Consider the following 23,557-nt stretch of genomic DNA (forward strand, 5'->3'; position numbering starts at 1 on the left):
AAAATCTATTGGCTACTCCTGTGCCACACCTTACCTAACACGTTCTTTCCCAGGGTACTTTGTGTGCCTTGTACACACATACATACAAAAAATAATTATATGAAAGCACTTTTCAGTAATTAGAAAGGAATATGTTCCCACAAGCCAGACCTGGGGCATTATCCCCTCCTGTGTATGGAGGTAATGTGATTGCTGCTCTTTCTTCCACCAGAAGCCAACTGATCCTGCAGATCCTCTCCCACGCATGCCACTCCTGCAGGGCCGCAATGAGTCACTCAGATCACCAGCTTCTCAATGCTCAGAGTACTTGTTTCATCTTCTTCATTTGAGCCAAAATACCCAGGGAGGTCAATCATCTGCTGCTCTGCCTCCGTTAAGCCAAAAGTAGAATTGTCATAAAAGGCAAACTCAGGGTCCAAGGGGAAGCTCTGACACTTGTCCCTTCTATACTGGGCAGGGCTGACACTTTGGCCTCTCTGGGAAATATCTTTGCCATTTGAGCCTGTTTCTTTCTGCCACACACCTTTGGGGTTAGGTGAAGGGCCCCTCTTACTTCGGCTGGGCTCAGGCTTCTCAGCTGCCCTCTCCTGACCAGCAGGCTGGTGGTCTGTGACCAGGTCCAGCTTCCTCACCGGGGGACCCGCCCTGTGGTGCAGCTTTGCACCATGGCCCTGTGGTTCACACCCCACCACAGTGCTGTGGGGCTGATCCAGCTTTTCACAAGCTGGATTAGTGTTTCGTGATTTTGGCCGTGTCCTGTCCTCCAGACCGTGGTCCCATGTCCTGGTCCTGGAGTTATAGAGGGGAGTCTGTCGGGGTGTGAGAGTGGACATGCTTCTCTCTCTGAAAGGCCTGGCCTTCTTAGTTTCATGGAAACTGGCTGTTCTTCTGAACTGCGAGTTTCTGTGACAGCCCCTCTCAGGCAAGTCCACTCTGTTATCCTGGTGCTTGAAATGACCTCTTCTTACCAAGGTTTGGGTAGGGCTCATTGCAGTATTGGCCTGTGAGAATGGAAGATCCAGCCTAGGGTGACAGCCTTCTCCCAGGAACTTGGGCTGACTGGCTGGCTGGTCCAGAAATGGAGACTTGATCCGAAATTTGTTTCCGTCTGCCTCCTCTTGGTTTTCCCCACTCAGGGGAAGCATTGTGGTGGCACCAAGAACCGTGTCCGTGAGAGGATTCTGAGAGACATGGTACACCTTAGTGGTTTCCGTCAGGCCTTTCTTCTTCATCTCTTTCAGCTGTTGTTGGGCCAGGCGATAGCTGAAAATCGGAGGGATTATTTTTTGGGCATTTGGCTGAAAGTTTTCACTCCCAGAGGCATCATCTTCTTGGGCAAATTGGAGGCTTCGCCTGTAGGTTAGAGGAATGTTAACAGGGGCATTCCCTCCTTCAGCAAAGCTGTCCCGTTGCTTGTTGCCTTGGCAGATGTTCTCCTCATCAGAGTTTTTCCGGAAGCCAGGGGAATGGACAGAGTTTCGTCGGACAGCAGTGCTGCATTTCTGAGCTCTGCACAGCTTCCTCCAGAGGGTGATAAGAACAGTGGCAAAGATAATGAACAAGCACAGCGAGATACCTGTGATGGTAACTATATTATTTGCTTTCTGGTCCTCTCCTGGCTGAACAGAAGGTGGGGTGGGAGGCTGGACAGCTGTAAGAAAGAGCACACACATCGGTCAGAGTTGCACTGGCAGCAGCATTTTGGTATTTGAGGATGGATACTTTACTACCAAGGAAAACAAGCCATGAACACAGTATAGGAAGTTGTTTGCCAATAAAATCTGCCCATTGGAGGTGACTTACTACTTCGTGACTTCAAACTGGCACAGACATATCCTTACTTTAAACAAAGGCTCCCACAGACCTTTCACATGCAATCATTGGTTTTCCCTGCTCTGCCATTTCCATAAAGTATTTCTAAATCCCTGTAAAATGGAGGAACTCTGCCTTTCTTTATGAAGTACATTTAGATTCCCTGCTGAAAAGTGACATAAAGGGGGCAAAATTAATTCAACCCAGGACAGTACTTCAGGTATCACTTTAAAACTATTTTAGGAGAGCTCAAGTGGGTGTGAGAATTGAAATGAGCTTGAAGAGAGAGGCAGCATCAGGAGAGGCAATGTAACTTTTCTAAGTAGTCCTCTGAAGATGCTTCTACCACTGTCTGCTGCCACAGTCCCAGAGGACAAAACCTTCCCATGCCACAGCAAGCTTTCAAAGTGCCCTTGCTCTTTCTCCAGCATTCTATTCTTGATACTCTTCTGTTGTGAAATGGAATGATACTTCAAACAGGGAAGAATACCCTGCAAACTGTTCTCCACTGACAGGATAATTAGCCACTGGGACAGGCTTCCTAGGGAAGTCATCATGGCCAGAATTCACAGACTGCCTGGAAAATGCTCTCAGTCATATGGTTTAGCTTTAGTAGTCCTGCTGGAGCAGGGAGTTGGACTCAATGATCCTTATGGGCCACTTCCAATTTGCAATATTCTGTGATTATAACCTGTTATATGACAATCTCAAAGCTGTCCACAGCCTTGTTTAAACCTCTCACTTGCCCATTCCACCCCACTACAGATGGCTGAGCCAATGACAAATTGGTAATTTTTCTTTTGAATGAGATCTCAAGCACTCCAAGTGCAATCTTAAGCAGAATACAGCATGGTTGAAAGTGAATTAATTGGTCCAGTAGCTAATTTTAGTATCTGTTAGCACTGCCCAAATTATTCTGGTCAGACATCAGCTGCATAAAGCCATGAAGATTGTGTTGGAGGACAAGGCTGATTAGTAGCAGTTGACAAGAGCTGGCCATGAAGTTGTGAGCTCAAACAAAACCACTGAACAACCCTGCCCTAGCCTCCAGTTTTTTCCAGAAGCCAAAGCTTTCCATTAGACTGATAGTCAGCTGTAAGACTTGGCAGATGCTCCTGCCTTCACCACAGTGACTGTCCAGGAATAGGAAACGTGACTGCAGAATAACAAGAACTGGACACCATGTACTTCCCATAATTCGGAAGAACACACACTCAACAGCAAGCTGGTAGTGTAGCTGTTAGGTGGGCAGGATGCACAAATGCACTGATGAACACAGGCCACAAGGTCTTGGGCTGCTACAGAACAGATGTTCAGGGTGCTGGGCTGGGAAGGAGATCCACTTCCCTATTTCAGCGCTGCCTAACAATCTCAATTCCTCTAAAAATCCTGCCATTGGATAAACTTTGGTCTTTGTGTCACTCTGAGAGCTTGAAACCAGCTTAAAGCAAGGCCACTGCCTCTTGAATCTTATAGGAGGATCTCTAAAACTTGCATTCAGTCCAACACCCCTGTGCCAGAGCCTGGAGCACTGCTGTTATGGACACCTGAACAGGGAGTGAGCAACCCGACCTCAGGGAAGCAGGCAGAGCCACTGTTCAGCACCACTGCAGCAGAGCAATTCATACATTTCTCATCCTTCTCTCAGTCACGTTTGCTTACGGATATTTTCCATATACTCCATTCTCTACTTGCAATGCATGCTGTGCTGCATTGTTTGGGGTACACAGCAAATAGCAAGGAACTGCAAGCTTCCAAACAGGACTGGGTCCCTATGGTTTGCTTCTCCCTGCACATCAATGGCCCCTGTACCACGTGCTGGCCTTGTTCATTCAGCCATTTGCTCCATCTGCTGGAGTAGTGACTGCAGAGTTATGCTGGAAACAGAGCCTATCTTCTTCTGAAAGCTGCAGACAGCCAGAGTGGGAAAAGTAACACTCCCAGCTTGAGATCAGGCAGTGGATGAACACTGTTAAATTGCAGTGGATGAACAACACTGTTAACTCACAGTGTCAAATCACTTCTTGAGCAAGCTGAGATTCAGTGGGATGAAATCATGTATGTGATTCTGTAAAGGAAGCTGCCCATGTGGGGGCAGGAGGATTAGAAACCATGTGCAAGACAGAAGTGAGGCATCTCCTCCAGATGATCCCACAGCAATGGGTGCAGATGCAGGCCTCCTTTGCAACTGTGCTCTCTATGTATTAACCCTCCTTATTAACCCAGAGACTTCACTGGAATCCAGGGATTGTTCAGACCTGCTGAGTCCAACCAGACTGCCACAGGTGTGTGCACAGTGTATGCACAGGATGGCTGGAAACCATCATACATCTTTTACAGCTGCACACCTGCACAGGAGGTGTGAAGAAGCTCTCTGAGAAGCACCAGATGCCTGTCAACTACATGCATGCAAAGCAAGGTCCACACACAAATCTTGTTTCCAGCACATGCTCTGCAAGCTCCAGCGAGCTCCCTGCACCAGGACTGCTCTCTGAGCTCCAGAAGTGGGGAGTGAAACTGGATAGCAAGGAGCCAAACCAAATTATATACTTACAGACATATCTCTCCAGCAGATAGACAGGGATAGCACAGCTCAGCAACAGCTTTGGAAAAACACTAACAATCCCCCACTGTGTTTTGGTGGTGGCATTACTGCCCACAGTAGCCTCAGAGAGTCTGGCATAGAGAAGACAACTAGAGCAGGGCTGGTTTAAGCTGGGGCCCAAAGCATCTGAGTTGCTCCTCTCTGCTTTTACTCACAGCTTTACTAAATAAGCAACATGGCCAGCATTTTCAAGTCTTTGAAAACATTAGAGCTATTAAAACATTCCCAGTGCTTCATGAACACTGACAATATGCAATACCTGGCTTGATGGAATATAATTTTTAGTATTTTCCATTCACCCAAACTTTTACAACCCAAAATTTCCTGTTGTGATCCTCAACATATTTCAGTCCTGCCTTCATCCTCAGACACCTTGAAGTTGGTTCAAGCAAACACTTCCATAAAAAACATTGTTCTCCCCTTTTCTTGCTCTAGCTGCATATTCTCTCCACCTGCTGTCCTTTTCTTTTCAGTGGCACAAGCACTGCAGTGGCCATGTGCTGAACAGCTCCCCATGTCCCCAAACCGTCCATTTTTTAGCTGCCTCCATTCCAGTTCTACACACTGCACTTTTGCAAGCAGAAAGAAGTGCCTGCAAGCAGCTGAAGTAAGGAATAAGGCATTTGTCACTTTGTAATGGTTTAATGTATCTGTTAAATTATAGTCTGAGATCATAGGAGCCTGCACAGTTCCTGGGGATCTTTCCTTCCTCATCCCTTCCTCCTATGGCACTTGTGTGACACAAAGGCACTGGAGCTTGTAGATGATCTTTCTGGTGTCTGTGGTCCCTTGTTATCAGCACACTCCTTTTCAGCACAGAGTTTGCAAGAAGCAGAAGTTTTTCACAGACTGAGCACCAGCACCCTGCTAAAAGAGGACACTTCTCACACCCCTCAGTGGTGGCTGTCAGCACCCATTTATGGTGTTGGCACAGCCTCATCCAGCCTCGTGCGGCCGTGAGCCATGTGGTTGTTGTAATCTATCATGTTATAGAAGGCTCAGGTCTCTTGTATCTGCACCCACTTGCCACCCGCCAGCAGTGGCCAGTTGTTACCAATAGGTAAGGGTTTATAAAGGCTGTATTACAGCCAGCCTGCCCTGTCACAGGCCAGCAGCAGTGGCAGGCTGGAGCAGGGGGAAACCTGGCACTGCCACCTCAAAATACTCACAGAATGGCAACCTCACACCACAGCTCCCAAATGGAACCAGCACCCTTTTTAAACTGACTTTAACATTTTAATAGGTTTCCACTGGAGTCTTTGGCTTTCACTACTGAACATGTTCTGATAGCCCCAAGATCTCTCTTTCAGGACTTCTCCACTCCCTGACCATCCTGGAGATTTTAAACTGCTTCTGTTGCATTCATGCCATTCAGAAATATTATGCCTTGGAGTCCTATCTCCAGTGTCCCAACAAATACACAGAGGCTCCTGCCCTACTCCATCAACCACAGGAGTGTGACAGCCCCCCAAAATTAGTATGACTGAAAGAGAGTCAGTTTGCTTTTGCCAGGGCGGTCACACGATCGGAAAAAGAGGACAGCAGAGCTACATACACACACACTCCTCCAGCGAGCACAGGGAAGTCTCCCTCGGTGATCCAGCACAGCCTGGTTTTGCCGGCGAGGAGGTGAGGCACTCTCGGAAGCGCTCCCGGATGCCGTCCCCACAGGTGACACTGCACGGGCTCCAGGGCTGCCACCGGCTCCACGTTTCTACAAATACACAAGATCACAGCAATGAGGAACATGCCTGCCTCCTTACTTTTAAAGACACAGCCATTTGTCTTCTTTTTGAGAAAAACAGCAATAAATAAGCAAACAATGCAAACAGCAAGACCAAAAAAAAGCAAGCAGCATCCAGCCACGAGCCAAAGCTTCCACCTGTTTTCATTTTATCACCCCAGTGTCAGCCTGCAACACAGTGGTCAGTCAACCGGCAGGCAGGTTCCACCTGGAACAACAGCAAAAGGAAATGAATCTACAGATCTGTGAAGTGCACTGGTAATTCATGTATTCATCCAATTCCTGCCTGACAAACAGTGCATTTACAGCAGGATAACTTGATTGACTGAAGTACAGTTATTGATGATTTATATGACTGCGACAGGATGATAAGCCTATAAGGCCTAATGAAATGGCAACATTGGTTTACTCTTTATTTTCTTCTCAGCACACAAGCATGTTATTGAATCATTCATCTGACAACTTACAGGTATCTATTGTTTTATTGCTTATGGTTAGGCAATTAAGTTAATGAAATTTTGCATGCTATTTATTTAAGTGGAGGCAGACTCAGGTACTAACACTATAATTTTTTAAAGTGTAATAAAATCCTTCTTTTTCTTAGACAGCATCCTCATCCAGTGATCTCCACATTTGAGCTTTACAGCAGTGAGAACCCAGAGAGAAAGATGGGACCATTCCTGCCCCTATCTGACAGCTGTGACACTGAGGCAGGGCCACAACTTTAAATTCCGAAGTAATGCATGAGTTCAGGTGCAATCTTAAAAATAAAAGCCCTAGGGATGCTCCTATAAGTCAGTTGATTTTGACAGAAAGAACAATAGACTAGTTAACTCCATTACACTGCTCACAGGTAAAGTAGAAAAAAAGCTAAATAAACTCCTAAAAAATTTATTAATTTAATAATAAATTAATATTATTAAACTTTGCTCCTTTAGATAATTTATGGTGTTGCTACTGTCAACACAAGCCATGATTTTTAATTTTATTATTGCTGCTAGCATGCCCCGAGCCCTTAACCAAGTTATGATGTCAAAACCCTAGAGAATGTTGCATCACTGAAAACGGCTTTATGATTTCATGTTTTATTGATTGCTATATTGTTCCTAGTGCGTTATTACTTTTAAATGTCTCTAACAATAATAAACACAGCTGTGTTTCAATAAACATGAAATTGTAACTGCTTTGGGCCCCGTCCTACAAAGTTTTGTGAGCATGTCAGCATTAATGTGAGCAGACTAAGAGGACCAGTGGGGCTGCCCTTCTGGTGCAGATCCTCACCTGCAATGCAGGATGGGGCCACAGACTTTGAGCTTACACTCGTTCTGCCAGCCACGGCGGCAGAGTGTGTGTGGACACACACTCACACACATTTGTGTGCCTGCATGCCCCAGGACATCTGCCTGGCCTAACACAGAGGAGAGATGGGCATGGCAAGACACCCTGGTGCTGCTGCAGTTCTAAGCCCACACAACACCAAGTGACCAGCCCGGGTGTTTGTCACTGACTCAGATCTCAGGCTGTATTTCACTTTGTGCTTTTTGTGCACCTCTCCGCTTTGACCCGTTTGCCTCTGGAGCTGGTGATGAGCCCAAAGGCAGGCTGAGCCTTCAGACTCCTCCTTCAGTTTGCAGCCATGTCAGGTCCCAGTGAAGTGCAAAACAGAGCAAATGTATGGTGTCAAGGGAAAAGAGAACCAGAGGATGCCAAGAAGCAGATAACTGAGGAAGTTTGCTGGGATAAGGAGTCCCACAAAGGTACAGAACATGGACAGCTTGCAAAACCACATCAATTAGCAAGCAAACTATTACTGAGGGCAGGAAGAAAAAATGTTCATAATCAACAGTCAGTCAAGGGCTCATTGATGCCTTCTCAAAAAGACTTCATGGTATCATAGAATCATATATATCATAGAATGTCATGACAGTTTTCTTCGTATCAGGATATTGAAGGACTCCAGCAGTGTCCCTCACCACTGGCTGAAGGGCTAGTTGAAGGACCCACTTCCTTTGTAGACCTAGAGACTCGTTGTGTGAGCAGCTTGGTGAGTTCCTGTCATAATTTCCAGTGCATGAGCTAACTTGTTTCCCTCTCTCCACATTTCCTGTTCATTTAAACTTCTGTTAATTAAAGTCAGATGCAGAGCCAGACTCAGAAAGGTTCTGGTTGCTTCCAGTGCTAACACTGGTGATAGCGGAGGGTGCTCAAAAGTCTCCACATTGATGCCTGTGGGTTTCAACATACAAGAACATTTAGGACAAGTAATTTTCCAACACTGACGTCAAACCCAAGATGTGCCCATTGCTCCAGGACACTTTTCACTGACTTGGACTTTGACTAAAGGTATAGAGTTCCTTAGCAAAAGCACTTGGCATGCATAGCTTTGGGGCTAAGAAATGTGCCTCAAACAGCAGGAGATCAAGAAATGTTCCACCTCCCATGAAAGATGGGAGATTTAAACTCCTGCATCTTGCTCTGCAATCCCCTGCAATTGCCAGAATGTAAAAGAAAATGAAGCATAGTTTATTCTCCCCCAAGGAAATGAAATTATTAACCTCCATTTAAGACAAACAGATTGAAAGTGCCAGGGGAAAAAACAGAAGGTATGTACTGCAAACTAGCTCTAATAAGCATGAGGTTTCTTCACACACAATTGAGGAATCAATTATCAACGTGAAAACATCTAACTGATGAGTTATTTTGAAATAGCTGACAGTTGGCAGATCTGCCAACATGAAAGATAAATGCAATTAACTGTGTTAATTATTGCTTTGCATAAATTTCTCTCCTCAGATTTCCATGTTCACAAGTTTTTGTGCATGAAGTGCTGTCCATCAGCACAGTCAGCAAGGGACACTCAGTATCATCCTTCCAGCGTGACACACCAGACAGTCCTGAACACTTCAAGCAGGCATTGGTATGGGACAAAAATCACTGATTACTGACAGGTTCATGTAAATAGCTATGCTAGACTAGGAGACTGCAGGATATTTTTGGAAACTGAAATCAGTTTTTAGGTCCTGAGAATGTATTCACACATATTGTATTGGTGTTTAGACAAGACCTTGGAAAACAACCTCTCACCCTTCCATGGAAATGAAGCCTAGGTGCACTGAAATGGTGGCATGTTTTAACAACAGGTCACTAATTTTGACAGTCAAAGGACAAGGATCCCTTTAAAGAAAGAAATCCTAGACTCTGGGAAAATTAGAGTCTTTTCCCCACAAACAGGCATTGTTAAGAAATGGGGAGGCACAGCCTAAAAATCATTTTTTCCAGAAGCTGAGTCTGTAAAACCTGATTTATTCCTAATGTGTGGAGATGAAGCATTTACTGACACAGGAAAAGTGGATGGGGTACAAATCAGCCCTGGCATACCCAGATCCCCTGCATATGCCTGTTTCTAAATGAACACCCAACCCAGGTACACATTCAAGCAATAGAACTAATTAGTTCCCAGACTTTCCTACCAACAAGCAGATCTGATTCACACAGTCTTGTTCGGGAAGCAAAAATTTGACAGAAATTGTACGTCCCTGCTTGACCTCTAGATACTCCATTTACTCCTCTCCTCCCTTACTGACCACTTTTCTTTTTAAAAGGTCTTCCCACACCTTCCTCTATCCCTTTTCAGGCAACAGCTGCATTTCTTATGCCCTGCCAACATCCCAGATAATTTTTTTGACAGCTAGCAAAAGTCAGATGAACAAAATTCATTCGTGCTGCAGGCAGCTGCAAGAAATTTCACTTTAAATCACACTGAAGTTGAAATTGGTCTCTGGAATGTAACTAAGAACTGAAAATAAAGTTAATTAACACCAGAAATATGAAAAAAAAGGTGCCTTTTTCTATGCTTTAGCATCACTGATTAATATTATCAGTCTTGTCCTGAATGTTTCAAACAGGATACAGGCTACAACATGGGGCAACCTTCTAAGGAGAGCAGAAGTCTCACTGCTGAGGACACTTAAATCCCAGATGAGCAAAACACAGGATTAAGCATGAAAAAGAATGAGCCTGCAATGCATCTACTGCTGGATAAGATGATCTAACAGAGTTTCCTACCTCAGACATCCCAATAATCCAGTCAAACACTGGGGAAAAAATGAGCTGCATATTCCTGTGTCAAACAGTGAAGAGTCCACCAAGATTAATGAAGTGACACATCTCAATATTAATTTTTCCACAGATTCTCTAGTTAGGGTCTACAAAAAACTGCGTAAGTGCTGTCTCACAATTAACAGATGTATTCCCCACCTTTAACAGACACATTCACAGTCTCGGATAGCCTAAGTTTTTTGTGACAATTTTTCTGAAGCTGATGGTCTGGGCTCAAGGAGCTGCTTACCTGGCCCGCTCAGGGCCACTAGGTACATTCTACTTCTTACTGCAAACACAAGACAGATTCCTGTTCCAAAAGGTTGTAATCAACTTGGCCTGAATGAGGAGTAAAGAGCAGGATTGACAAAGCATCAGGAATATAACTCATGTCTGATTTATGGAAAATAGATGTGGCGAAATCATATTTTATCTCATCATCTGTGGTTTGGATGAAGATAATTTTAATGATTTAGGAACTCTGATCTTTCACAAAACAATATCTCTGCTTCATAACAATAGAGCATATGCTAAATGAAGTAAGAACTGGCTGAGTGACAGATTGGATATGCAACTGTCAACAGAAAAACATCACTGAGTGAGAATGCATTTGGAGAGATTCCAAAGGGATCAGTATAAGGCTCAGTGCTTCCCTAGTTGACATGAAAATAAATATAAACCATTACTGAGAAAATATGTCACTCCTGTAATGAAATACCCAGATAGTGCAGTGGTATGGAGCAACATAAGGTACTTGTTAAGTTAGAACAATTAAAGGAAAATAGGTCCTAAATCAACAAAGTGAAAAATGTAGGAAGAAAGAATGAAAATTGCACCTGCAGGACAGTAGATGCCATACTGAAACAGCTTAGGAGGAGTTTACAGGGCAAAAGTTATGGAAAATTGCATAATGCAATCAGTGGAATGAAAGCAGAGGTAGGGGTAGGGATAGGGAGGGTGCTAATGATCAAGCAGCATCGGTGAGAAGGATGTCTGAACACAGCACACAAAGCTGGTACCCTGGCTGTCAAATAAACATGAGTGTTTAAACTAACACATAGAGAGCACACAAAGCTGAACACAGCACACAAAGCTGGTACCCTGGTTGTCAAATAAACATAAGTGTTTAAATTACAGAAGAGAGCCAACTAGTATCAGTAAATTAATCAAATCCTGAAGAAATTGCTTTCCATTTAAAGACTTTTCAGTTTGTTAAAAAGAACACTGAGGAAATCTGGTAGAAGTGAGATGACCTGGATGTGCAAATGTCTTTGTGAGGCAAAGACAGTACATAGGAAACAGATGTCAGAAAGCAACAGAGTAAAATTCAGTCACCAGAGGATTAAGCTAGATTAACTTTAGTTATGAAACACACAAAGTTTCCCTTTTCAAAAGAAAAAATAAATCAGAGCATAGTGTTGAGAGAAATTACCAGAAAAGTCTGTTTTGTTGTGTCTTCAGCAGAAGACTGGGTTACTCTGTAGAGGGTGAGACGCAATGAGATGCAAAGACTAGCTGTGGGGCTCAACACCAGGGTAACAGAATGAAAAATGATGGCCCACACTGCACAGGAGCCCAGACTAGAGGCTTACCACCTCTCCTTGCCTTAAACTTCAAGAAGTCTAAAGCAGAGATTAGGACACTTGAGGAGAGGCATCTGTTCTGCAGCAGTCGCATGTTTTACATAAACAGCTGTCGAGGTCTGCCATAAGCAAGGTGAGGGGGCTCAGGGCAGCTCCTTCCAAAGGAGCCAGAAGGCTGATGGCCATCACAGGCAGCGCAGGTTCGCTCTGTCTGTCGTGGCTTCAGGCTGATGTGCCCCTCCCAGAACACCCTGCTCCTTTTCAAACGCTGCCTGCAGGCTTTGAAGTCTCACAGATACAGGCACAAAGTCAGATGTGTTGCAGTCTAATTAATTTCAGGTTGACATTTTATTTACAACTACATGGTGTGGCTTCGCTTTCATCGCTTTGTAGATGCGATATTCTTAACTTGGCAGCTATTGACCTAACTCTGCTCTTCAAGAGGCATAGCCTGATTCTTTTGAATGTGGTTGTAAAGATGGGGCTACTGAGGAGCCCAGGGAAACAGAGCAGACTGCAGGGAACCATTGCTTAATGCAGATCTCATCAATTAAAACAGTTAAATATTGGGCACAGAATCATAGAGATATAATATGCTATGATTTATCTGTCAAGGTAATTATCTAGATCATATCAGTGTAACATACCACCCAGGTATAGATGAAAAACTACAATTCTCTCTTCCTTTTTCCTTGAGATTTACCTCCATTCTTTTTTAGATAGACTTTCTTGTGCCAAAGGAAGAGAGGGAGTGCCAACAGAGAATGCAGATGGGAAGTTAAGATGAAGAGACCTACGCACTGGGTTTGGCATGTGTTGAAAATAGAGGTCTTTTTTACTACAGAAAGTTAATTAAATAGCTAACAGTTTTAGAATTTCTGAAATAGCACAAAGTAAGACCATATGATGCTAGGAACCTCATTAAGGTAGGCTGTGTCTGGGACTGTGTGCTCTGGAGCATGTCCTACACTCCTGGTTTCCTCATGATCCCTCTCAGATATCTGTCCATTAAGTGCAAGGGCCGTTTTTTGGCTAGAGTTCCTGCACTTTCTTTTCAGGGGAACCAAAGTGGGAAGGTGAGGAAAATTATGTACATCTTAAACCGTTCAATCCAAACTCTTTGAAGTGTGCAGTCGGAAAAGACTAATTCATTACTTATAGACACAAGTCTACTTCAAATGAGAACACTGACCTTCCAGGTGTAGGCAATGCAACCTAACCAAATCCCAATTCCCTCATGCACATAGGGCCCATCTCTCTCTGTGGCTGCCTTCCACAAATGAGTGATGAGAAGGATATTTGGCTCATCTGCTTCCTCTGCCATGCAACTGTTTGCAGACTGTCAAACCATGGACTGCCACTTCTAAAGCTATAGCTGCATAACATATACATGGTTTTGGCTTCTGCCAACCACCACTCTCTCAGACCATGCTTGACCATGGCCTAAAGTTCCCAGTTGGCAGATTGTACTATTCTAATCTTTCCTATAAGGAAAAGTTTGGCTATATGAGTTTGACCCATGATCTGCCAGACAGTCTCATGGGCCAGAAAAAGCACCCTGGTCTGTTCTAAGCAGCAGACAAATCTCTCAAAATGCTGCTTAGAAAACCTGCCAGATGTTCAAGTGACACAGCTGCACCTTTCACTGTAGCCAAATCCTGACTTACCACCCCAGAGTTTGTGCATCTTACAGGTATAGGGCTCTAAACTTCTACACCAAATGGGTAGAGAAAGACATCCGTGTGAGGCTTCACCCCCTGTATGTTCAACACCTGTAAATCAGCTTTGCAAGATGCCTCTCAACTAAAAAGCTACGCAACTACTTAATGTTGGGTCCTTGTCTTTTAGACACTTTAATGCAGGTAAGACTAATCCTACCTTTAGAGTCTCCACTGGGCCAGTTCTACTGCAGTAGCTTCTTACCTCACTGAAAGGGACACGTTTCATTTTCAGCCTGACTAGACAGCTATATCATTCAGAATGCCCTAAGTAGTTTTAGTTGGTACCTAGCGTTAACTTAGTGCAGCCTTAAGCTACCACAGTGGCACTTGTTACCAAATGTCATTGTGTATTCCTGTACATAACAGTCTATCATGTTCCCACCTGCATATGACTTTACAACTATTTTGTCTGGTGCAGGAGACCCAAAATCATTACCCACACTGGCTGGGAAGAATGTTGATTTTGGCTAAAAAGGAAAAAACATCAGTACAAACCCATATTCCTTTGGATCAGCACACACTCCTTAACTCTTGCTGGAAAGTAGCTTCGGTTTGAGAAACTGAGGAGGTCAAAGCAGTATTTATTCTTCCCCACATCAAACAAAGTGCAGTTAAATTCTGTCCTGTTGTCCCCTGGGTGAAGGATGTTTTCATACAGCCAAGCTGTTCTTTGACTCGGATGCTTGAGAGCCTCTTTATAAGCAACAATTTTTCCACTGATAGAAGTGCATGGTGGAGAGATTACAAAGACCTGAACCAAAGTTTTGCATGTAGGTTCTGCTGCCACAACCAGTCTGTATCCAAATTTGTGAAGCAGATCTACAGGTCCTATGGAGGCAATGATGGAATGTGTTTCTAACGATTTCAGTAATACAGTGATGTATATTTCTTGACCAATGGGTGGGCAGTCAAACTCTACCCACTGGGACCTAGACAGGGGGATTCCTTTGCTAGTTCTAATGCCTAGAGTCTCATCAGAGCTTACTCTTCTGAATTCATAAAGGGTGCTGGTGAATATCACATCCAGTGAAATCAAAGTCTTGTTCATGGCACATAACTGCTCATTTGTAAAAAGTCCAACCTGAAGGGAGGTCCCAAGCACCTCTGAACTCCTGTTCAAATCAATGTGAAATACAGGCCATTCCACATGGAGGGTGGACATGCTGCTTCTGCTCCATTGGGCAGCACTACTGTTGTCACTGGGAGAGACCATTCTGAACAAGAAATCACCAGCACTCTTGAAATGGAAACACTCAAACACCACTGTCCCCTGGGACTGATTTGCTGGAAGCAGTTTTCTTGCAATTATCTCACTGGTGCTGGCATCCAGTAAAAGGATGGATACAGGCTCTGCTGTCACATTACCACCACTGTAGTACTGATATTCCACTGACACTGTGTCATTGCTGAAGGCTACATGATCCGGGTGCTCCAACAGGAGATACTCCACTTCGCCGAGAACTGAAAGGAAAAGTTCCACAACAGTATTAAGAAACAGACAAGTGATCGTTCCTGTGGAAGAAAATAAATTCTTTAAAAATATTAGAAGTGGTTCTCTTTTCAAGTGAACCAGATGACAAAAAGAGAAAAGGTCCTAGCTGTAGCAGTTAGAGCTCAACAGTTCTGTTCTCTGCAGGGATGTGATTTGGAGCAGCTCAAAGTCCACTGCAGTAACATGTTCAGGAAGGTAAAAGCAAGTATGTTAAAGTGAACCACAAACCACCCAAAAGATTAACAGAAAATTTGATTTATCAGAACAGATTCTTAAACTTTCCAACTTTCACTTACAGATTCTTTTACTCCACAGAGCCAGCTGTTTTTCAGCTTCAGCAGTAATTTAGCAAAAAAAAGGACAGCGGTTTCTTATACAGACAGATGAAAAATATCCCCCAAGTTAAACAGAATAGGAAGTCTGCATGATGCTTTTTGAAGCCTTTTCTCTTGCTCTGTCTTATGAATCTTTCATTTTGCTCATTTGCATCGCAGACATTTGAGTGAAAGAGTTGAAAATAACAGTGATGGTGACTGCAGCACTTTTCTTGTCTCAGATGTGGTGCAACATGTCTAAATGACATCATTTCATTATAAATGGTGCAGTCTTTTCAAATTCACTTCTTGCATGACCATGTTTGTGCAAGTTGCCAAATTATCCTGAGACATGCTGTAACTAGTGATGATATCTAAAGCAATAAATTGGGAAGATCACATTTCCGTTCTTAGCTCAGCTACTTTCTCTGTGTTGCTTGCACCTTAAGTATTTCAGACACAGAAAGGTTATCTGAAAAATGGGAACTGCATACATCTATTCTAGATACGGAATGTGCTGTAAGACATCTTTATTTAATTAATTGTCTGGGGAAAGGCTTCTGAGTCTTGGATGGAAGGTGCCTCAGAAGTGTAAAACTTCAGTTAAAGCAATCCTTTCATAAGTAGTATCAACTAACAATACTTTGACTTGTTAAATCTGTTACACATGTCTTAAGATTACCTCAAAGAAAGCTTTGCTGGAAAAACACTGCAACTGCCAAGGCAAGCACTCAGCAGTCAGGAGTAGCTGGACTCATCTCACATAATATTAGACGCCTACTACTCTAAGCTTCAATTTGAGTTAGTCACCTTGGATTCACTTTCTTCTCAGCAGGAAAAATTTTTAGGAAGAAATTCATCTGACTGCATACAGACATTTACATCTGGGCAGGGTGCAGTGTGCACTAGAAAAAAAAGGAGCCTACTGCTTGCCACCAGCTATAACATGTCCTTAAAATAACCAGCTCCAACCATACTCATAAAGTCAGAGTAAAGGTGGCATACACAGCCTTACACATATAAATCATACATATACACTTACATGTACATGCTATAACTCAAGTCTTTAATTTGCATTTCCACGAGACGCTGCTTCATTTGGCAGATGGACAGTGCTCATTATCAGCAGGTTCTTTTGTTCTCATTGTTCTGTTGGTGGTCCTGTGTATTATTGACTGCACACCATCCAAAATCCTTCCTGATAACACAGAATTATTCATTTCCCCTGTGGACTCTTCTATTGTGCTCTTATTGTAGTGTATTAGTGCATTAGAAATATTAATGACTTTATCCTTCTAATAGCCCTTAAATATGAGAGGAGGTCACTACTCTTGTTTAGTGTGTTAAGAAACAAGGCACAGGCATGAAGGTAAAAACTGTCAAGTATCAACTAATTGTGGTGCCCTGTAAAAGCCAGGACCTGATTTTAAGTACAATGGTCCTTCAGACATTCAAAGCAGGATCCTGTTCATCACAGCTGTAGTGAGCACATGGCACCGCAGCCAATCTTATCTCAACCTGGACACCCAGAGAGCAAGAGACAGACCCTAAACACCTGTGAAAAATGTCTCTCTGAACTTCCCAGCAACACATTCTCCTTGTTCTTCACGTTTTGGCTCTGTCACGTGTGCCTGCCCCTATTTTACAATCCTGTTTCTACCACCGTCTACTTTTAGTCTCTCTTGAGTACTAGCCTAACTCTATTATTGTTACCATACTTCTTCAAACTGCTGCCCTCAACTCTTTACCTTATAGCTCTTTTATCTTCTGCTATTCCTTGGGCATGTGATTAACTCTGGCACATTCCCACCTTCCTTGCTCAGTGCTAGAATTCCATCAGAGAGCACAGGACAATCAACTCTTGTGTTCAGTAATACTAGGGAGCTCTTGCCCTGGGCTGGAGCATGCACAGGGTTGTATGGGGCTGACAAGAAGAGCCAGTGGGAGCTGGGGCACACTTAACCCTTCAGAGAACCTCATCACTAAGTCATCTGCAAGGATTTAGATCTGGACCAGATCTAGGTAACTCTTTATAAGGACAGGAGAAAGCATGTCCCAGGCCACCGTGAGCTCTCTAACAAAGGTGAAGTTCCCACAGCTGTGTTAGAGTTTCCCAGTGAAATGGCTGTGAGTTGCTGGGGCTTTGTTTCTTTGATAGTGGGCAAAATGATGCATTTCTCTACATGGGAATCAGCTAAGTTCAATGTAGCTGAAACATTAAAGGAGCTCAGACTATGGCAAAATCCCAGCATGAAAAATTTCAATTTTAAGCTTTAAACATAAAACAAAAACATTCAAGTGATAGTAATGAAAAGTACTGATGTTTGTACCTAGTGCTTTATTGTCCTTACTCTCTTTTACAACTGTATTGACCTTTTTGCAGAGTTTTTTATTTGGAATGGCTGAGACGAAGAGTAACACCATTCTGTATGTTGGGAGGAAGGACAGGAGAGAGGGCAGAAGACTGCTGTGGAGCAGTCCATCAAGTGCAGGTCACTTAGGAAGGGAGGGAAGTGAGCTGTTACAGCACTGCAGGGCTCTGACTGGTGCACTCCAGTTCATAGCATCCTTTCCCCCAGTTTGGTAAACAAGAACTTTGCACTTCTGGACAGCCCTCGCTGCAGTTTTTCACAATGCTCCGAAAGACACCAGTCAGAAGGAGCCAGCTTCCACTGCAAGCTCCTTCAGTTGCCCTCCCGCCTACTATGTGCCCATGACTCTGCCATGTGCCAAAGCTTGGTCCCAGTCGTTTGGACAGCCAGTCAGGAGCATCTCTCAATGCATTTGTATAATTGTCATTGTCATTACAATGGCCTCTCATTGAAAGAAGTCCAGCTGTGGTACCAGCAAACTGCCAGAGGAGTCTTTGTAAGAATTCACACTTTAAAAGATCAAAAGAAAAATCCTTGTTTTCACTGAAGAGCAAGAAGAATTACTTGAGGGTGCTATTCAGATAGTTATTTATTTTTAAGTGGGTTGTGCTGTTGTCTTGTCAGCCATCGGTAATGCAGAGATAAGTAGAATAAAAACATCAGTAAAACTGATAAGAAATGAGAATGCAGTTTAGTTGGATGCTAGGGCTTTTTATAGCACTTCAGTAATTTTCCAGAGCATATTGGATCACTTAAAAATAGTGAGAGAACTATGTAAGTGAAATAGTTATCTAAAAATCTACGTACATAGTAATATTCAAAGATACACATATGCAGAACTGTTTGGAAGCAATTTCTGAATTATGGGCTGCCCTTTAACTGGAAATAAGGTGAAAGTTGATGCACCTAAAGTTTGCAGCAGAGATTTAGCTCATTAACTGCACCTCGTAATTACTTGCTGTGCCATGCTCTATAAAGTTCATGAATAATAGCTTTTACCTCTGAGTCAACCAGTTGTGAATGTCTACAGGACTGGCTCACCAAGAACCAGTGGATATTGTAAAAATTCATCTCACATCTTGCCTCCAGTGAATTTAATGCTTACCTTCACTGTGTTATCCACTCAGTGCAGTGTTTCTACCTGGGCTGCTTAGCTGTCTTATTAAAACAAGAAATGGTACTAAAAGCCATAGACAAGAGTCTTTACTTCTACTAGAACCAAATTCATCTAAAAGATGGCAATACTAGGTTCTCTAGAATCTTTTAGGGATCCCTTGTTCTGCAGCAGAGATGGAGGACGCATGGAGGAATGAGCATATTTACTATTCAGTCATTACTTATAATCAGATTTTTCTCACTTAAGCAAGGACAGCAAACTGCATACATTTTTGTCCATTTCTCTCTTTTGTAAGACATCTTCAGCTGTTTGATGCAAGAACTACCTGCTACGGCTCATTCCATAAGTGGGGATTAATCACTTCTTTTTCTATGTGTTCCACGTTGTACTTATTTCTGCAGTGCACACCTTAATCCTTCACTGTGGTTTGACAATGTACTGCAGCTGTCAGAACAACACTGGCCTTTAAACTAGGAATGAAATTTTCTAAAGCATATGAACTGCTTAGGAATTAAGAGTGCAATTTTCAAAATTTCTAGTTCACTCTGCAATAAGAAAGTAATTTGCAAACATACTTCCTACTTAGTACATTTTTGGAAAGGATAAGACACCATACATATGATGCTCCTCATCTTGTAGACATCTTGCAGGTTTCTGACTTGAACTTAGGATGTCTAACTTCCCTCTTTGACAGCTGATGTTGAGAAGCAGGTGCTTTTTCATTATACACATCTCAGCTGCAGATGGGTAAGAGCTGCTTTCAGTATGTATGGATCTGTGCATGGATTACTCAAACAAGACTGATTGTCTCTGACTACCTGCCAAATATAAGGTGACTAAGATTGAATGTGTATGAACATCATCCTTTGGCTTCCTATACAATCAGAGGAAAGAACATCTCTTATTTCTCTTGGTTCTACTCAAAAGTTCTCTGGATGGAAGCTTAGATCCTTCAGATGGGGGCTCACTCAGCCATAGGAGGTTGGCTATTCTTAGATGCTTACATATGAGCCAACCACCCAGGTTCCTTTCCTAGTAATGGAGAGAAACAGGTAGCTCTGTGCACACTTCCACCTATCCTACTATGGATACCTAAACCAGGCCTATCTTCCATGATGTTCATTAAATACTATGAAATGTAAGTCTTACAAGAGAGCAGAATTCCAGATACTGCTTCTAGCGCAGCCAGTCCCTTGATGCTCATGGACATTTGTTAATTTATCTCATTTATTCCTCTGAGCAAATTTGCATCAGAAAAGGGTCCTGACACTGATGTAAAGGGGCAGCTCATGCAAGTTGCATTTTCCACATAACTATTGCATAAGATCTAGACTAAATTCTGTGCCTATCTGTAGCATTTATATACGCATACTGAAGCATATCTGGCTTCTGTAGCATTTATTTTCCACAGATTACCCGGAAACATCACCATTCAAAACCACCTGGTGAATGCACATCACAGATTTCCCCTGACAGCTCTAATACTCACCATAGTCACAGAGAACTACTAACAACAGATTTGAAAAATCTTTCAACATCTGTTTCATTCTGACCACTGAGATCCTGGGTCCTTTTACTCCTCATGTCCTTTTTCAGCTCCAAAGTGCCAGCACGTTTTCCAAGAACACCTAAAAGTTAAAAAATTACAGCTGTGTCAACTTTGCTTCCTAAAATACAAGACAAAAGACATACCATTAGTAAGTAAAAAAAAATTAATAAACTATTAATTAACATTTCTCTCGTTTACCTAACAATTACTAACACTGTATCGATGCATCTGAATAAGCACAGCTACAACTCACTGTACAATAATTTTCCATCCTGAAATGCAGCTCCTGAGCCAGAACAACAAAGGCAGATAGGAACAATTTTTATCTTTGCACTGCAGGAACTGCTGCAGAGGATATATTATGACTAAGGTTCACAACAGCAAAATAATGAGTATTTTATACAAAACGTAACTCTGAGCTCAGCACATACCGATATTGGAGATTTATTGCTGGTACACAATTCATATCATTTGTCAGCTGCTTTCAAACGGGAAAGCAGCTCAACAACAAACTAATTTTGTGGTCATCGAACTCCTCTGTAATTCAGGTCTAGTAATACACTTGGCACTCTAACCAGATTTATAAAAGATCTATAACTGCTTTTTATGTCATTTTGACTGATCAGATGGAGAAGGTGCTAACTTCCACTTTTTTCTCCATAATTTTTTAAGTTTACATTCACTACAGCCTTTGCTAAGCCAACAGAAATAGACTTCTTTTGGGAAGTTTCCCAGTTTTATGTGCATGTGGTTTAAGCTAGCCTTTATGAGTCTTGTAACAATTAGATAAAACAGGTTGGAAGCACAGTGATAGCAGCAAAACCAAACAGCTTCCCTCAGAAACATAGGTAGGAGGGAATCTGAAAAGAAATTCTACTTAGAGGCCATTTCAAAATAGAAGAATTTCTCTCCTGTGTTTCACAGGAGCACCTGTAGATCAGTGTCACTATGCTTACCGTCACACAAACATGCAAGAAAAGTCTTGATCCATTAAGTTTACAACCTAATTTTATGAGAGAAATCTGGCACTGGAGCAGGCAGAAGTTGGGAATGAGCAAAACTGTGGAGGATAATGGTAAAACATGGGAACCAAGCATGGCAAAGATCATGCACATCTTTAGGAATCACAAATAAGATATTTCAACAATTACACCGCTCGGCTTGTTGAACTAAGAGGCAGCAGACATGTTACTTGAAAGCTCTTTGAACTGCTCTCTGTGCCAAGTGGCTGGAGAGAATAATTTCTAAGAAGGGACTAGCAGCACAGCCTTGCTCAGTAAAAGCCCATTACAATAATAGCTGCACATATCTGAAAGGAATAATCATCATCTGGCCCAGGAACTTGACAGGGCTCCAGAAAGCATTAGATAGGGACAGTGATACCGCCACCACCCTCAATTTCACTTTATACGCTGTAAATTACAGGAAGACAAACCTTGTGCCTCAGGAGAGGGGCGGCTGCTGACGGAGGGCGGCGGGGAGCCAGCCTGCCTCCAGGGACAGCCGCTCCCGAACTCCTCCGGCTGCCGGCAGCAGGCGCAGCATCACAGCAGGAACAGCATTCTTTGCCTGTATCGTTATTGATCACTAATCAGTTAATCGAAACAAGGAATCAAAGTAGTCCGAAGAAGAAAACAAGCAGGTTTTGTTTTTAAAAAATTAATTGTGATAGATGTCTTGGCCTCTATCATTAACTGCTCAAAGAAAACGGAAGGTATGTGGCATTGCTGTAAACTGCCTTGGAATCAAGTAGGGGAAAATTGATCAGTGTGCCACTACTGTGATTGTGCTGGATGACTTTAATGGGTCCTTTCCATTCCTAGCTTTCCTAGCTGCAGATTCTTCAAATGGCTTTAACAAATACTTCTTTCAGAAAGTCACACATTGATGGATGAAATTCAAATAATCCTAATCTCAGCCTAATGAGCGACACCGCACAGAGGAAATGAAGCTATGGAAGGGAGAATAAATGCTCAGGAAAAAAAGAAAAAAGCCTGTGTAGGAGAGCACTCTTGGGGTAGCTGTCTTGTATCTTAATTTGCACATCTGCCCAACCGAGGAAAAAGCAGCATGGTTCATGAGACAGGGTGCCAGCGGGAGGCACAGGGACCAGACCTGACTTCTGTTCCTATTCCTGCCACTGCCAGACATAATGTCAGCAAATTGCAGCATTAATCTGCTCCCCTCCTTTCCTCCCCATCTTTCACACTCCGTATTTATAGCAAAGACTTTTCAGGACAGAGAGTCTTTCTAACCAAGCCCGTGGATGGAGCCCAGCGCCAGAGAGCCCTTGGGTGTTTCAGGAACACCAATCATTCGTCGCACCAAAACCTCCTTCCCTCTCACCCTTCCCTCTGCATTATCTTGGCTCGCTTGGGAAAAGATTCCAGCATGCAGTGCAAGTAACACCCAGGCTAGAACTGGAGTATTTGAAACTGTACCAAAACTAACTTCCAATTAGTGAGATCAGGTACCTCTGGAAGCCTAGCCCGGGGCTACTTCACCCTCTGCACGCCTCTGCAGCAACTGAATTGCAGCAGGAGCCCTCCCACCTCACACTCATCCAGCTACTTCAGGCTACCGGCTGCTGTACAGCCCTACCTTTGAACAAAACTCCAATTAAAGTGCTCCACGAAGCCTCCCTGAGCTTTTGCACCTTTGCTAGCTGAATTCCAACAGCACCTCTAAAAGGACTGCCAGCCCATTTTCGGTGTACTAGTGGCACTGTACTCCTCTCTTTCTGCACAGGTTTGTTCCTTTCCCCTCCTTCACTCTTCCTTCCTTTTGCCTCATCTCAGTTTTGGACAGGCCTTACAATGACCTCTAAGTACAGCTCAGAATTTTCCCCTCTCCTCTCTGTCTTCTCTAAGCCAATTTCTTTCTAGATTTCTTCTCATTTTTAGGTCTTCTTTCAGATTCTCCACGTATTTGCCCCCTGCTCAAATATTTTTCCTCTTTCTGCACTCATATAAAATTTTGCTTTTTGAAGCAGACAGTACATTTAAATGGTTTCTACTCTATTCAGATCGTCTACCTCAAGTTCATTAACTTAATGAGATGAAAAATGATGGAACGGAGAAAGCTATCAAACTTCAAATAATTGGCTTTTTTAATTTATTGCTCTCGTGGACAAGCATGAACTGAGGCTCT

General features: G+C 43.1%; 1 protein-coding gene across 2 annotated transcripts; it reads right to left on the reverse strand.

The window, feature by feature from the left end:
- Positions 1–275: 275 nt before the first annotated feature.
- On the reverse strand, positions 276–20,405 carry THSD1 (thrombospondin type 1 domain containing 1). Of its 2 annotated transcripts, XM_062514733.1 has the most exons (4): positions 20,348–20,405; positions 14,059–15,024; positions 5,973–6,131; positions 276–1,651 (listed from the first exon to the last, which is right to left on the reverse strand). In XM_062514733.1, the coding sequence occupies exons 1-4, from the start codon at positions 20,403–20,405 to the stop codon at positions 276–278; spliced, it is 2,559 nt and encodes an 852-aa protein (XP_062370717.1). The 2 variants fall into 2 exon arrangements, with proteins under 2 accessions (XP_062370717.1, XP_062370718.1); XM_062514734.1 differs by lacking the exon at positions 5,973–6,131.
- Between the last annotated feature and the right edge of the window lie 3,152 nt (positions 20,406–23,557).

The sequence above is a fragment of the Cinclus cinclus genome, chromosome 2, assembly GCF_963662255.1.
Source record: "Cinclus cinclus chromosome 2, bCinCin1.1, whole genome shotgun sequence".
In the NCBI taxonomy this organism is placed as follows: Eukaryota; Metazoa; Chordata; class Aves; order Passeriformes; family Cinclidae; genus Cinclus; species Cinclus cinclus.

What these genes read in the sequence shown, in the direction of transcription:
- THSD1 (XM_062514733.1), bottom strand. Translation starts at nt 20,405, where the DNA reads ATGAAACAGATGTTGAAAGATTTTTCAAATCTGTTGTTAGTAGTTCTC. An exon ending in GCTGATCCAAAGGAATATGG is followed by an intron (nt 6,132 to 14,058) that starts GTTTGTACTGAT and finishes GTGTATTTGTAG; the next exon opens with AAACGTGGAGCCGGTGGCAG. An exon ending in CTCGCTGGAGGAGTGTGTGT is followed by an intron (nt 1,652 to 5,972) that starts GTATGTAGCTCT and finishes TCTTTCTTACAG; the next exon opens with CTGTCCAGCCTCCCACCCCA.